We start from the raw sequence: 15,878 nt of genomic DNA, 5'->3' as shown, positions 1-15,878 counted from the left end.
GTTTTTTTTTTTATAAAACTGTGTGTGGGGAGATGGGCTGTTTCCATCCTTTTCATATGCAGATGCCCTCTACATGGGCATGACCAACCCATGTAGAACTTGGACAAGAAGTATGAAATCACATGGTGCTGGTAACACATAATGGACATGCATGATTGGCTTAGAGACCACAACTGGAGAGCAGAGACCATAGACAGAATGCAGACAATGAACAGAGACTATAGACACAAATCGGAGACCTTAGATGGAGACCATGGATTGATTGATCGATTCAGTATTGTTTAACATCCCTCTTGAGAATATTTCACTTCATTGCTGGTGAAGGGCTGCAAAATTTAAGCCTATGCTCAGTGCTTACGGCCTTTGAGTAGGGATGGATCCTCATTGTGACACAGGACCTCGGTTTTTGCAGTCACATCCAAAGGACTTTTCAGTTGCCTCTTACGACAAGCAAAGGGTACTGAAGACATATTCTAACCCCGATCCCCATGGGACTGGAGACCATAGAAAAATATTTCAAGTTTTAACTTTTCTCTCTAGTAGAACAAAATCACAATCATGAAGAGAATTGGAATAATTGTTGATTAACAAAAGTAACAGAGTATAGAAAAATGGCATGGTATCTTGTATTTCACTAATTCTATGGTCTTTATAATGATCATTTGGAAATATAGCATGTCATTAGAGTGAATGTTGGCCGATGGGTTTCAAACCAGTTGTTAAGCTATTCTTTTCAAGCAGATTTTGACTACGGATTACCTTATTTACCTAATCAAGAGGAAGGACTGATTAACAGGCAATGCTTACTCCTCCAAGGTACCTTATCTCACCTCTGGTGTGTCCAGGGATCTGCGTTTGCCCTATTCTCGATTTTATGTATATTATGGAATTCATGAGATGAATCACTTTTCATTATCTTCACTTTTGTCACATTGTATTTGACCTACATGTTTTCCAGATGGGTGTTCGAATTAAAGTTTTTGCGTTCCATGCCTTAGGAACACGATGGTAGTACCTGCCATGATGATAATGTGACCACTAAATGTTGACAGATATGCCTCACTTTAAATGTGTAATTTTATTTTCAATATTACTTGAACCTTGTCACTTCATTCAGGGAGACTCTGCAATAATCTGACATCTGGCAGTAACTACCTCTCCAGAAAATTTCCATCTGACAACTCTTGTTAGAGTAAACAATTCCAAGTTTATGGTCACCAAGTCATATTTTGCTGAATAAGGTATATGTTTTCAAAATTTTGCTGCATATGATTGTTTCACTGTATACTAATAATTTTCATCCATGGAGGGAATCGGGACAGGCAAGGTTAACATACGAAGATTATGCACCCTGGACAGAGAGGAATAGAATTTTTTTGTTTTTATATCCCATTCGAGAATTTTTCACATATATCAAAAGGTAACCAACCAGCTGCAGGCACAAAAGTAGATCTATGCATTGATCTTAGAACCATAGTAGAAAGGGTTCTTTTATCATCCAAACACCTGCCATGACATATGACTTTAGAGTTTAAAGGTTTCACCCAAAAGACCAGCGGCTTTTACTTCTAAATGCCGAGCGTTTGACGAAGACTTTTCTATTTTGGGGTTTACACGGCCATTTTATGAGAAAGGCTTTAACCCACAACCTCCCGGTCTCGAAACCAGTATCAGTAATGCTATCAGAGGAAGCCCTGAAGACACTTATTGAGAATCAGATAGCACTCATTGGACAAGAATCAGAAGACATTCATTGGACAAGAATCAGAAGACACTCATTGGTTGAGAATCGGAAGACACTCATTGGTTGAGAATCGGAAGACACTCATTGGTTGAGAATTGGAAGACACTCGTTGGTTGAGAATCGGAAGACACTCATTGGTTGAGAATCGGAAGACACTCATTGGTTGAAAACGCACATTGGTTAATAATTATTTCGCACAATAATTATCATGAACATTTATGATCGTTCAGTGCAGTACTGTTATATTCCAACAAAAGAAGTAGGTCTAAAAATGGAACTATCGATCATACTGCTAGATTATTCTGCCAAGAAACGCAATAAACAAGATATCATTTTAATGAAAGAAAGTGTGTAATGAACACAGTAGTTTGCACTGATGGACAGGCATGGTCTTTGGGCAATGAAGTGAAAGTGGAACACTTTGTCAACCTCGTCTCCTTATAGATAGAGTTCTCTTTGCAGTCATATTATCTGATCACCTTGGTATCCCCAGATTGAAAACCAAATATATCATATTCCCTGGCTCCAAGGCATAATTCAAGTCTACATGAGAAATTCAAAGACATCCAAGGAATACCACCCCAGTGACCCCTCAGTGTCCGAAGTCATATTCAATAGAAATTTGCTATGATGTTTCAAAGTTGGTAAAAATTAGAAGGCAGACCACACAATTGCTTTTATTACTTCGGGGGGGGGGGGGGGGGGGGTTGGTTGAAATAGGCAGGATTAAACGATCGCTGTCGGCAAGTGAAGTAATCATCAACATCATCAAGACTGAGGAAAGAAAAAACATGCAGAAAATACTCCATCCAAACAGTAACGCCGAAATCGCTCACTAAGAAGGAAAGCCAGACAAAAAAGAAAAACGCATAGAAGGAACAAATAAAAGGGTTAGGTATTAAACAGTAGAACAAACTATCCTCTGTTTAAAAAGGCAGACACACCTCTGGCTCGTAACAGCTGAAGACCCAAATGGACCATTAAACTAGTAGCCATGTCCAAACATTAAAACAAAGTACTGCGTTGAAACTGCTTAATGATAGGCAACATTTGCAACAACTACAGACTGATAGAACTAAAGCAAAGGGTTAATATGATGAAGAGAGATCGGTAAAATTCCTCTCAGCACAAACCTATCGTATGGCAGTGCGATTTACCGACAGTACCAAAGCAAACTATTTTCTAATGACTTGGTTGATTGACTGTATATTGTTCAATATTGCTCGAGAAATTTCCCCTCATTTGGAGACGTCACCATTGCCGGTGAAGGACTGAAAAATTTAGGTGTATGCTCGGCGCTTACGGCCTTTGAGCAGGGAGGAATCTTTAACGTGCCACACAGGCTGTGTCATGGGGCCTCGGCTTTTGCGGTCACATCCGAAGGACCGCCCCATTTAGTCGCCGCTTTCGACAAACAAGGGGTACAAAGGACCTATTCTAACCTGGATCCCCACGGGACTTTAATGATTTGCAAATGATTTGTGTGAAATTGGGAATCAATAGAATGTCATTAATCTCTGTGGATTTTCTATGTAAAAAAAAAATAACAGACATCTCTCTGATGAATTTTTCGAAAATTTGTACACGGTTAACGCAGTAAAATGTTGCTGATTACGTGAGCTTATACACAAATTTGGTGCTGTTGAAAACAAGATGTACTTCCATTGTGTATACCTCTTTCCCTCAATGAAGAAATATTAGACGTATAAATACTTACTTAACATATCAAACATGAAATATGTACTATTTTTTTTAAAAGCTGAAGTGAGATTCCTCCATTCTATGACCCCTGATTTAAGAATGTTGTTATAATAGGGATCAATTAATAAAGGTTTTATGTTAGAAGTGACCCAAACTTACATAAGTCGTTATATAAGTGACCCAAACTTAAATAAGTCGTTACATGTATATAAGTGTCCCAAATAAGTCGTTATAAAGGTGTCCCAAACTTACATAAGTCGTTATATAAGTGTCCCACACTTACACAAGTCGTTATATAAGTGTCCCAAACTTACATAAGTCGTTATATAAGTGTCCCACACTTACACAAGTCGTTACATGTATATAAGTATCCCAAACTTACATAAGACGTTCTATAAGTGTCACAAACTTACATAAGTCGTTATATAAGTGTCCCAAACTTAAATAAGTCGTTATATAAGTGTCCCAAACTTACATAAGTCGTTATATAAGTGTCCCCAACTTACATAAATCGTTATATAAGTGTCCCAAACTTACATAAGTCGTTATATAAGTGTCACAAACTTACATAAGTCGTAATATAAGTGCCCCAAACTTGGTAATTCTTAATATCTGTATGAGGCCAGATAACTCAAGCGAGCATTGTTGCCAATAGGCGTCTTTATCATGACGATAATAGATAGCGAATCTTACAACACAATTATCAGAATAGACTACCATCTCTCTCAGAGCTTTGATCTGAAAACACGTGTAAGAGACACGTACGTTACAAGCTAAGACCGAAGTTTATATTCCTTATCACGTGTTATCACCAGATTAAAAGTTGCGTCATCATACAATTCACATAAATGTTTGAAATAAAATCTAGCCTGTCTTGTGCGGTTTGTACATGTATCAATAGGTGTTCATGCAAGTTGTGATTGATTGATTGATTGATGTTTTCCGCCACACTCAACAATTTTTCAATTATCTGGTGGCGCCCAGTTTTTATTGGTGGAAGAGAGAACCCAGATACAATGTACATGTACCTGGGAAGAGACCACCGATCTACCGAAAGTACTAATAAACTGGGAAATTTTCTCACTTACCGCCAACAGAGGTGAGAGGCCGTGTGATTTTGAGCGCGAGGCTCTAACCACTCGATCGGCCACGGAGAAATTACTCAAATCATCTTTCAAATTGACGTTGACAAAATCAAGGATAATATACACTATTAGTTCTTTAATCCGTCAAATCTCATTCAGAAATCTTTTTTTCTATGATTTTCTACATAGTGTACTCCGCTTTCAATCCGACATTGAATTTGCCTCGCTGTGTAGGTGTGACTGTACATATAGATTGGATAGGACAAAGGGTATTCTAGCACAAAACCAAGAATTTGACCATATTGATATTGAGCAAAACCTGTATATATTTCGTAACTTTGGAATTTCCATCGCCCCTTTCAGTCTTATCTTTAAGAGTGTTGTCATAACGAAGTGTTAAGATAAAACGAGGGGATTTCCATAATGAAGAACACTTTTTGTGAGTTAATTTCAACAATATGAATAAGATTCATCAAGTTTGTTTTACCCTTCAATCTACAGGTTTTTACTTTTCAGTTTTTCTCGTTATTTTCTCCGCTCTCGGAAGGCATGTTCAAAGTAAGTCTGACATACCAAACATTATGGCAATATACATTATATATCATGGTGCTCTCTTTTTTCTGTTGTACTGATCGTGATTATGTTTTCAAAATGCAAACGACTTTTCGTTGTTGTCTACAGATAACATGGGAAAATCTATTATTTCTTTCAGGCTTGACGTGTTTGAGATGCTCAGATATCACAGAACCCAGATTGTGTAATAAGATCGAACACTGTCATGACGGAGAGGTAAAATGAAACAGTTAAAAGTAATCCTAACATTAGTTTGTGGATATTTAGGAGGTTCACTGATTTGACATTTATTCGGACAGGTGTGCGCAGTGCAGCAGTACCGAGCAGATAACGGCGATATTGGTTATTGGACAGGGTGTTATCCACAAAAGGTTGGTCTCCAAACCGATTACAAGACTATCTAAATCATAATGATACTGAAATATAAACCAGTGAATGTTCAATACGTCACAACGGACTACGAGACTTTCTAAATACATGTACTAGAGGATATTTGATATAGTATTGAGCACAGGCAATTGCATCGCTTGGGGTCGAATTTACTATATAAGAGTATACTCTCTACAGAATACATAATTATATACATATGTATATAATACATAATTAGAGTATACTCTTTAATAGTGAATTGGAACCCGAGCGATATAATTGCCTGTGGTCTTGATGAGAATAATCTCGATTGAAAATGATTAGCCGGTTTGAAATCCAATCCAGATTGTCGAAAAAGACCTGGACCGGGTTTCACACCTCTCTCCATCACCCGTGGGTCCTTTCATTCCTACTCGCTCGTTTTTATGAATAAATACATGTATTTAAAAATATCTTCCAATCAAAGTAATCGTTATAGTAACGGAACTCTTCTGTTTTTAAAGGTAGCATCAATTTAACTTTGCCATCACAAGAATTGTATACCGAAATTGGGCTGAAAGCGTCTTGTTGAATGAACAAATTCGCTCAGGGTATACAATGAGCGCCCAATCAAATTGCCTCATTAATTATTCATGAGAATGAGCGAGTAGAAATGAATGGACCCACGGGTGGGTTTCACAAAAGTATCTTAAGATCTGACTTATGACAATCGTAAGATATGACAGTACCGTTTCACAAAAGTATCTTAAGATCTGACTTATGACAATCGTAAGATACGACAGTACCGTTTCACAAAACTATCTTAACTTTAGAAATCTTAGGATGTTGTTATATGCTCGTTACGTTGTAAAATACCGTGTTTCTTTTAACACCTTTCAACTGTATGGATGAATTTAAAAGTTATATGTACATGTATATGAAAGATTACAGTGTATGAAACTATAATGGTAAGTTGAAATATTACGATTTTAGGCATTTGTAATTATTTGATATATCTATAAAATTTAATACATTGTACTTCTTTTTTAAATTTCTTAAATTATGTGACCTTACACTTTATTTTGTATTTCAAAAGTTACACTGGGTTTGTGTACTATTTGGTTACAGAAATTGTGATACAAAAATGAAAACATTGAATGATATTTTTATAGAGACACTATATCAAAAATCTGATATATTATTTTAATTCCTCATTTTATATTAACTTAACTAATTTGAAATACATGTATAAAGAAAAAAGACAATAGGATTGATGCGTTTTTTACAAGTTAGCAACGCCGCACTTGTTTTAGTCAACAAAATATAATATACTGAATACAAAAACGGTAATGAGTGGGTAGGGAAAAGCAAAGACACAGGCAATACTTGAGCAAATTCATAACACACGTTGCATTAATCGAACAAAACGCGTTCGTGTGTTCGACTATACATGTATACTTGGCTTAAAAGCTTTTCTAAATGAAATGGTACGAAAACTAACAAAATGATAAAAACGTGAAGAAATAGATTTATCCAAAACTGTTTAGTGTCTACAAACAATAAATGATATTCGAATGCGTTTACTTGTGACCACATAGCAGCTACGAAGTCCGTGTGCATTCGCTCAGACAAATCGGTGTTAAAAGATTCAAGATGTCTATGAAACGATGTCCAAACTTTTAAGCTGTTGAAATATCAGTATTGTATGACGAGGTGGAGAAAAGAAAAGGCATTTGTTTTCAAAACAAAACTACAGTTACAATGCTTTGATGTCACTTCTAGAGTCAATGCTGTAAATTCAACAGATTATGTCCGGTCGGGGGAAGAAATGAAGAAAAAATGAACATGCCTAAACAGCGAAAGTAGGAAAAAGTTGGTTGTGGGATATTCTAAACGAAGATTGAGTTCATCATAAAGATCACATGTCGCGGTATACGAAGCTTATCAATGATGTCCACATCCTCCGTATAGTCTAATAGATTGTTTCTGTACCTATCTCTTAGCACAACATACATGTAGTTCAGTATAGACTTAAGACAAGTATCTGGATGTCTTAAGATTTCTAACAATCTTAAAATTATCTTAAGATATGACAGTTTTGTGAAACAGCTATGATAGATCTCAAGACAAACTTTGGTCTTAAAGGGACTGATTCATGATTTTCCTTCAAATTTTGCTTTTCACTTTAAATTATCAAAATCTACAGTCTAATATGTTTTGAAGGCTAAACAAAAAATTAAGGTTACTCATCATGACAGAAGCTCATTATAGAGAGTTTATTATTTGTTTTGAAAACAAAGATGGAGGTGTGTTATTGTTTACGGGGTTTTCAAAATAAATGGATACTGGTCCAAGTTTATTATATATATCACATCTCAAGTATACTTTGGGTAAAATGTGTCATTTAAAAGTTAAAATGTGTTATTGTACAAATTGGAGATGCTTTAAATCACAAAATTAACGTTTCACTGGTTTGTTTGTATGTATAAAAAGACTCACGTCTTTGTTTACATAACACAGAATCGGAGCTAAAATGTTGCTCCTGTCCTTGCATTCAGACGGTCCAAATTTTGTTTGTCAGCATTAAATTAGCTATATTTTTAATTTTTAACATGAAAAATGAAAAACATTTCTTTCGAAAAACGTGAACCAGTCCCTTTAAGACAAATCTTAGTCGTATAACATAGTTTTGTGAAACTGGCCCCAGAGCACTACTCTCACCTTTTAAAAAGACTGAACAGTTAGATATCACATCCTCTTTGTTTTTCGTGTTCTGCGTATGGTCAGTTTTTAAATCGAGGCAAGCTACTGACAAACAAGTTGAAGGTACAGGGGTTACAACAGTCTGGATTGAAGTCAGCATTTCGCAAATTCTATGGTTGTTATAACGATCTAGTTCATCAATACAACCTATCATTGGGTCAAATGCTATCTGACGTGTTTCATACCGATTGTTAGGCCGTTCTTGGAACACTGATTTTGACTAGATCAGGATATAGGGCTCACGGCGGGTGTGACCGGTCGACAGGGGATGCTTACTCCTCCTAGGCACCTGATCCCACCCCTGGTGTTCCAAGAGTCCGTGTTTGCCCAACTATCTATTTTGTATTGCTTATGGGAGGTATGAGATTGATCACTGTTCGTTATCTTCACCTTTCATCCTAGCAAGATTTGAACTTGAGAAGACGACACAAATCATCGACCTTCTGTCGCAGCAAACGCTGTATTGTAAAACTGTAGTATACATTTTCTGACCGCATCAATGATTCATTTTATCAAGAAAATCTGAAGCATAGATGAGGAATGGACAAAATATTTTGTAAACTTCGATTCATTATTTTATTTGTAGTTATTTAGAACAGCACTATGATTTTCCAAAGTTAGTCTTTATTTCCAGGTGCACGTACATTATTGTTTTATCCATAGTTAGTCTCTGTCATTCCAGATATGTAATATTTTCCCCATTATGCTTAAGGTGAGAATTTGAATGATAGTGATATTTTTACAGGAATGTGCTGCTGTAGACAATAGAACCGTTATAACCACCAAACGGAGTCAGTATATTGACGGCGTTGTACAGTGTAGGGACTGCTGTACCACAGATATATGTAACGCCTACGGATGCGGAACTCCTAGTTAGTACAGGATAAAGTATAAACGAACAAGATGTATAATAGAATTTATCGAGCATGTCTGTTCTTTGTCGTCTAGTATCTGAATGAAACCATTGGGTTTTTTTAATATTGGTGAATAGAGTACCCCGATACTCGAGGCCCTATCTGCTTTGACTGTGAGGATGTTGCGGATCCAACGGACTGTCACACCATCACTCCGTGTGACCTCAATCAAGTATGTCTTGATACAACTTATTTTTAATGGAGGTGGGGCATTTATGCATTGATTCTATTGATAATAATGATATAGTTTGCCAGTACAATATATCATTGGGCCTAATGTTGTCTGACGTTTTTCATATCGATGATTAGGCCGTTGTTGGAACACTCATTTTGACTACGGGCTACTACGTTTACCTGATAAAGATATATGTCTCACGGCGGGTGTGACCGGTCGAGGGGATGCTTACTCCTCCTAGGCACCTGATCCCACCTCTGGTATATCCAGGGGGCCAAGTTTGCCCAACTGTCTTTTTTATATTGCTTAAAGGAGTTGTGAGATTGATCACTGTTCGTTATCTTCACTTTTCTCAAAGTCAAGTTCTTATTCCTAAAACGATGTAAATAAGTATTAAACACTCTTCATGTCTATTTTTATTCTGGACGTTTATCATTGTGATCGGACGGTCATGTAAAATGTTAGTTACGACTTTTTAAAGTTTGAATTTACCAGTACTTCAGTCAAACAGCTGAACCGTGTTATTTCAAATTAATCCCAAACAGTGAATTGGGAATGCTTATACTCAATGAAATTTCCTTACCATTGATTGATACCAATCGTAGTCTTCCAATTTGTATAATGTTCAATCCCTTTCCTACTCTAACAATGAACGTGAAGTAGCCCTGAATCAAGCTTGCTATTACTCTGCGCATGCCCTTAGACACACAAATCATTCTGTGATGTTTGTGAAAGAGTACGTTCAGTAGGGGTCGCCAGAGAATCCGGAACTGTTGCATACCGTGTTTTCATTTCTCACCGAAATATAACAAAAATCTCATCAACTCTATTTGAAATACACTATAATTAATCAATTATTCAGAATTAGTGTGTATGTAACGGTACTGTTATGTGATTAATCAATCAACCAGCCTTCCTTTAATTGTTTTCCTTTCTTTACAGAAATGCATGATACACGAGAGGACCGTCTTTGGGCAAAAGTATTTCACTTCCAAGTGTGAATCTGTTATGGTGTGTTTTCTTTATTTGAGATTTCCAATTCAATGTCCGTATTCATTCACATGTCCTAATAATCAATAAGAACATTGATTATAGGGATGTTTTGTACATTTTACTGGACCGGTCGTCGGCAGGAAGCGAGATCTAAACGGGGTGTGTCTTCACTGCTGTGACGGGGATCTCTGTAATGCTAACTGTTCTTCAGCATCTAGCGCCACAATCAACAAACCCAATGTCCCAGGTATGAATCACAAACTTTATATAGCAGTTAGACAAATGAAGACCTTGAATTTTCACCCAGCCAAACATTTGCAATGTAAAGGGACATTCAGTTGAAGCTTTGATATCTAGATGGCCGTTATGGAGACCTACAGAATCGGAGTAAAAGCTGTGGAACTGTTTAGTGAAGGCCCAGAATCTTTTAGGACGTAACACGATTGTTAGTTAATGTTTCAGAATCTGAATGTTATGTAACACGATTGCTAGTTAATGTTTTAGAGTCTGAATGTTATGTAACACGATTGCTAGTTAATGTTTTAGAGTCTGAATGTTATGTAACATGAATGTTAGATAATGTTTCAGAGTCTGAATGTTATGTAACATGATTGTTAGTTAATGTTTCAGAGTCTGAATGTTATGTAACACGATTGCTAGATAATGTTTCAGAATCTGAATGTTATGTAACATGAATGTTAGATAATGTTTCAGAGTCTGAGTGTTATGTAACATGAATGTTAGATAATGTTTCAGAATCTGAATGTTATGTAACACGATTGTTAGATAATGTTTCAGAGTTTGAGTAAACGTAACATGAATGTTAGATTATGTTTCAGAATCACAATAAACGTAACGGGATTGGTATGTGAAATTCTCATATCCGAGGAAACTTTATGTGATTGTAAAAAAAAAATCTTCAGTAAGGTTTTGAATCTGATTGAACATAACGGGACATTTAGATCAAATTTTAGAATCTCAATAAACGTTACAAGACCCTGAAGTGAAGGTTCGGAATCTGGGTGAACCTTCAGAAACTGAATGACTGTTACTAGATGGATAGTATAATCTGTTTGATGGTCACGTTCCGGGAGAACGTGGTACACATACATGACCAGCATATTCTTACCTGTGCATTTTGTGATAATATTTTCTTTTAACATATTAGTTTGAGAACGGTAGTTTTATTTGTCTGTGTTGGAGGTTGTCTTAGTTTCTTATATTAAGAAATAGCATTTTTTAAATAAGGTGATTTACGAAGCAAGCGTTATATCACCTCAATTATGAAATAACGTAGTTGTAATCATGAGGTCAGTAGACATTAATAATCTTGCAAAATACGCCTTAATAGAAATATGAAAGGTGAAGATAACGAATTGTGATCAATTTCATAAATCCTGTAAGAAATACAAAATAGATAGTTGGGCAAACACGAAATTCCAGGTCATACCAGAGGTGGGATCAGGTGCATGGGAGGAATAAGCATCCCCTGTCGACCGGTCACACCCGCCGTGAGCCCTATGTAATTAATCTTCACGAAATCGCTCTATAAGATAAAGCTTTCAGCGAAAATGAAAAAATCATCTCAATGACAATATAAAATAGGTACATCATTTTTGCCTAAAGTTTTAAGGAATGGCGCAAATTTGGTGGTAAATATTTCATTTCATCATGTAAGAATTTATCTTTGACATTATAAAAACTTCATTTGAAAATTTAAGTTTTTGTTGTTATCCTACACGGTACACTTTTTAGAGACGCAATGTAAATAATTGTATATTTTCATTTTAAATTTTTGAGATACAAATTTAGTCATTGGAAACATTCTGTTTAAGAAACATAGAATATCATGTTCTTTTATATCTATCTTATATAAGAATACTTTCCCTTTTAACTTTAGTTTTTCCCCCTTCAGAATCGATACCAAGTGGATAATACTCTCAATTGGCGGAGACGTATTCTACCATTTATTCATTTTACTTTCTTTCCTTGTATGATGGCAGATTTATGAAAAAAAAGTCTACACCCAAAAGGCTTTCTCAAAGCTTATGTTACTAATTTGTAGAAATATACTAAAGTTGTTTTGGGTAGAAAATGAAGTCAAATTAAAATACAAAAAAAAAACAACAACAACAGACGGAGTAACACACATTCCGTTGAATAACGAAAAAAGCCTGTACCATTGCTGTGTTTACCTGATCATTATAAATATCCTGCTTTCAATGCTTTCTAGTGATGCCGGAACACGTTGCCTTCCATGCAGTGGCTTACAGTTCTACAAGTGTAACTGATATAATATTCGATCACGTGATCACAAATATCGGCGATGGATACGACAATGCCACGGGAGTTTTTACTGTACCCACGACAGGGTTGTATGTGTTCTCCTGGACGATAGAGGCATACGGACAATTGACAGAAGGTGCACTTCTTGTGAACGGAGTGCAGAACGGACAGTCAAGGGCCCATGAATCCACCTCACATTACGACACAACTACATCATTTGCCGTCCTTAACCTTACAATAACCGATAAAGTGTCGGTCAGGGTGATTAGAGGACGTGCAGAAGCGAGACACACTATGTTCTCTGGCTGGAAGATCAATAAAACAGGTACCGGTAAAAGAAAGTCCACTTGAAAGAAAAGACACACATATGCATTCACTATATTTGAATTTGGCAAAATGGTGTGTAGCTGCATATGTGAATTAAACGTAACTATTCTGATTTGGATTTATTTTCTCTATTGTAGATGACACAGCATTTGATGCCTCTCTTTCACGTGATGTAAGTGGTTCTCATATCGTGTATGACAACGAAACTTTAGACACAGATAATTCCTACTCCCCATCCACTGGAAACTTCGTGGCGCCTCGTTCTGGTCTTTATGTTTTTATGATGTCAGCAGTTAATTTTGGAAGCTATGAATACAGCTGCAAGTTTCGCTTAAGTAACGGCAAATCTCAGCCGGATGTTTGGGTGGATTCACAAAGCGGGTATTACGATAGCAGCAGTTATATGACATTTGCTTGGTTAAATGCCGGTGAATATGTGTATGTCTACGCAGACAAAATGAGGAAGACTTCTGTGTTTGCAGGATGGCAACTTGTGAATGACATGAGCGGTGAGGAAATATTATACTTACATTCAGTGCAAATTCTAAACATCAAAACAAATTTACTTTCTTGTCTTTAATCATGAGTCATTTCTTTCTTCATTATGCAGGGGTAAATTTGATTTCTATGAAAATCCTTAACATTAAGATATATTTACTTTGTTTTGTTTAATCATGAGTCAAACAAAGGCCAACTTGTTTATGATATACCGAATTAGTTGAGATTAATTGTTATGTGATGTGATGTTAATACATGTAGAATACTGAAATATCAATTTGGGTGAGAGAAGCACCTTATTACAGTTGAATATTGAATATACACATTATACATGTTTATGTAGAGTAATGTATAAAATACTTTCATAAATGCACCCCTTACACCATATATGAACTATTCCCATATTACGAATATTTATTGTATATATATGCATCATTTGTATGTAACTATGTTAAGTATACTATATTACTTTATTGACTGAATGTTCTTTCAATTTCCTTCTAGTTGGTTATTGATGTATTTCGCAAATTTTATGGTCGTTATAATGATCTAATTTGCCAATACAACCTATCATTGGTTTAAATACTGTCTTTCACATCGATTGCTAGGCAGTTCTTGGCACACTGATTTTGACTACGGATTACTTTGTTTACCTGATCAAGATATAGGGCTCAGAGTGGGTGTGACCGGTCGACAGAGAATGCTTACTTTTCCTAGGCACCTGATCCCATCTCTGGTATTTCCAGGGGTCCGTGTATGCCCGACTCTTTATTTTTATTCTTCATGGGAGTTATGAGATTGGTAACTAATCCTTATCTTCACCTTTCGTATTTAAACATTGGAAACAAAATGTCATTGAATAAGCTTGCTTTAGGTTATCTTTCTCTAGATTTGATGACAACAAAAAACCTTTAAATGGGAATAAATACTAAATTACCAGGTACTCTACCATTACCTGCTGATCCAGATACAGATATTTGTCATTCTACTTTTTAAGATATTTTACTTAATAAAATCTTTTTGTAGTGTCCAAGTCCACATACCCAGCATTCCTTGCTTCTCTAGGTAGTGATTTTTCCTCATCACCGGTGGTCTTTGGTTCAACGTACTCCGGATATCACCATGGTTACTCAACTAGCACTGGCATATTCACTGCAGATCGTGATGGAGTGTACGTGTTTCTGTACAATATAGAGGCTCAAAGCGAACTTGTACGTACCACACTGAGAGTGAACGGAGTGGATAAATTCGAACTGAGGTCAGATGGACGCAGTACTGGTTATGACGACACTTCCGCCGTTTCTGTGCTCCAATTATCGCCCGGCGATCAAGTCTCTGTTGAACGTAAATATGGAACCGTGGACGGTGGTCAGTCCCTCTTCTTTGGCGTACTTCTGTTTGAAATGTAACTTTTACTCCATCACCATTTATGTTTATGGTAATACAATACTGAAAACCCTTTTCTTTAATTACTGCAAAATTATCACTAGAAGTGTTGCTACTTGAAAACAGCGAGGCGATAGTCTTGATTCTGCACACCATCTTTCATAATTCACAACCATCATTTAGTTCTAGCAAAATGAAGAGGTTGTTCACCAGTTATTTTAGTTTAGAAATTTTGCCATGAAAATAATTATTTTAAGAGGAAAGATATCTTTTTACAGTTTTAGACTATATACAAATGGAAGAATTCCTATAATTTAAAAATTAAAAAAAAAACAACATAAGAGGGCTTAACTATAGTATACGGATAAGTAGTTCCAGCAATATATTTTCTAACACATGAAAATTAGATAAATTAATGCGCATTGAAAGTGAATTAATATTAAAAAGATTCTTGTAAAAATTGGGTTTGTGTGTGAATGTTACATACTGACAGTTCAACAGGTCTACAAATTAAAAGAACTAGGCCAAGAATGACAGGCTGACTAATCCTAATCTCTCAGATGGGTGCGAGACTAACCCTAATCAGTCGAGTGGTGTGCAGGACTACCTTTAACCTCTAAATTCGGTGATGGACTAACACTAATGAGTCTAGTGGTGTACAGGAATAACCTTAATCTCTAAATTGGATGCAAGACCAACCCGAATAAATCGAGTGCTGTACGAAAACTAACCCTAATCTCTATGGTGGATGCGATACTAACTCTTAATTGATAGCGGTGATGGATTAAGGTATGCATTTTCGGTGTCCACCTGTCAACTTTAAAATTTTACATCTAGTTGCCGACCTTTATGGTGAAATGTTAGGTCACAGAGAGTGGTTGACGGACTAAAGTATACCGTTTGGGAGTCAACCTGTCTGCCAGTTAACCAATCGATGAAAAGCTGAAGATAACGATCAGTGATCAATCTCATAACTTCTTAAGGAATACAAACTTACGAATTGGGCAAACACGAACCCCTAGACATGCCAGAAGTGGGATGAGGTGCCTAGGAGGAGTAAGCACCCCTGTTGACTGGTCACACCC

At 36.3% G+C, this 15,878-nt stretch overlaps 1 protein-coding gene across 3 annotated transcripts; it reads left to right on the top strand.

Moving 5' to 3' along the window:
- Positions 1–4,869: 4,869 nt before the first annotated feature.
- LOC125648967 (uncharacterized) lies at positions 4,870–14,866 on the top strand. Of its 3 annotated transcripts, none has more exons than XM_048876056.2 (11): positions 4,870–4,969; positions 5,047–5,088; positions 5,243–5,319; positions 5,403–5,474; positions 8,960–9,086; positions 9,206–9,300; positions 10,246–10,314; positions 10,399–10,543; positions 12,530–12,907; positions 13,047–13,418; positions 14,434–14,866. In XM_048876056.2, exons 1-11 carry the CDS (start codon positions 4,954–4,956, stop codon positions 14,814–14,816), a joined length of 1,776 nt encoding a protein of 591 aa, XP_048732013.2. In that variant the 5' UTR covers positions 4,870–4,953; the 3' UTR covers positions 14,817–14,866. The 3 variants fall into 3 exon arrangements, with proteins under 3 accessions (XP_048732013.2, XP_048732012.2, XP_048732011.2); XM_048876055.2 differs by having other exon boundaries at positions 4,915–4,969; positions 5,032–5,088; XM_048876054.2 differs by having other exon boundaries at positions 4,921–5,088.
- Positions 14,867–15,878: the final 1,012 nt, after the last annotated feature.

This window comes from Ostrea edulis, chromosome 5, assembly GCF_947568905.1.
Source record: "Ostrea edulis chromosome 5, xbOstEdul1.1, whole genome shotgun sequence".
Taxonomy (NCBI): domain Eukaryota; kingdom Metazoa; phylum Mollusca; class Bivalvia; order Ostreida; family Ostreidae; genus Ostrea; species Ostrea edulis.
This window is presented reverse-complemented; position numbering and strand designations above follow the sequence as displayed.

Excerpts from the sequence above, each read along its gene's own strand:
- LOC125648967 (XM_048876054.2), top strand. The coding sequence starts at position 4,989 with ATGAATAAGATTCATCAAGTTTGTTTTACCCTTCAATCTACAGGTTTT. Across the intron at positions 12,908-13,046 it reads CTGGAAGATCAATAAAACAG|ATGACACAGCATTTGATGCC; the intron begins GTACCGGTAAAA and ends TCTCTATTGTAG. Across the intron at positions 13,419-14,433 it reads ACTTGTGAATGACATGAGCG|TGTCCAAGTCCACATACCCA; the intron begins GTGAGGAAATAT and ends ATCTTTTTGTAG.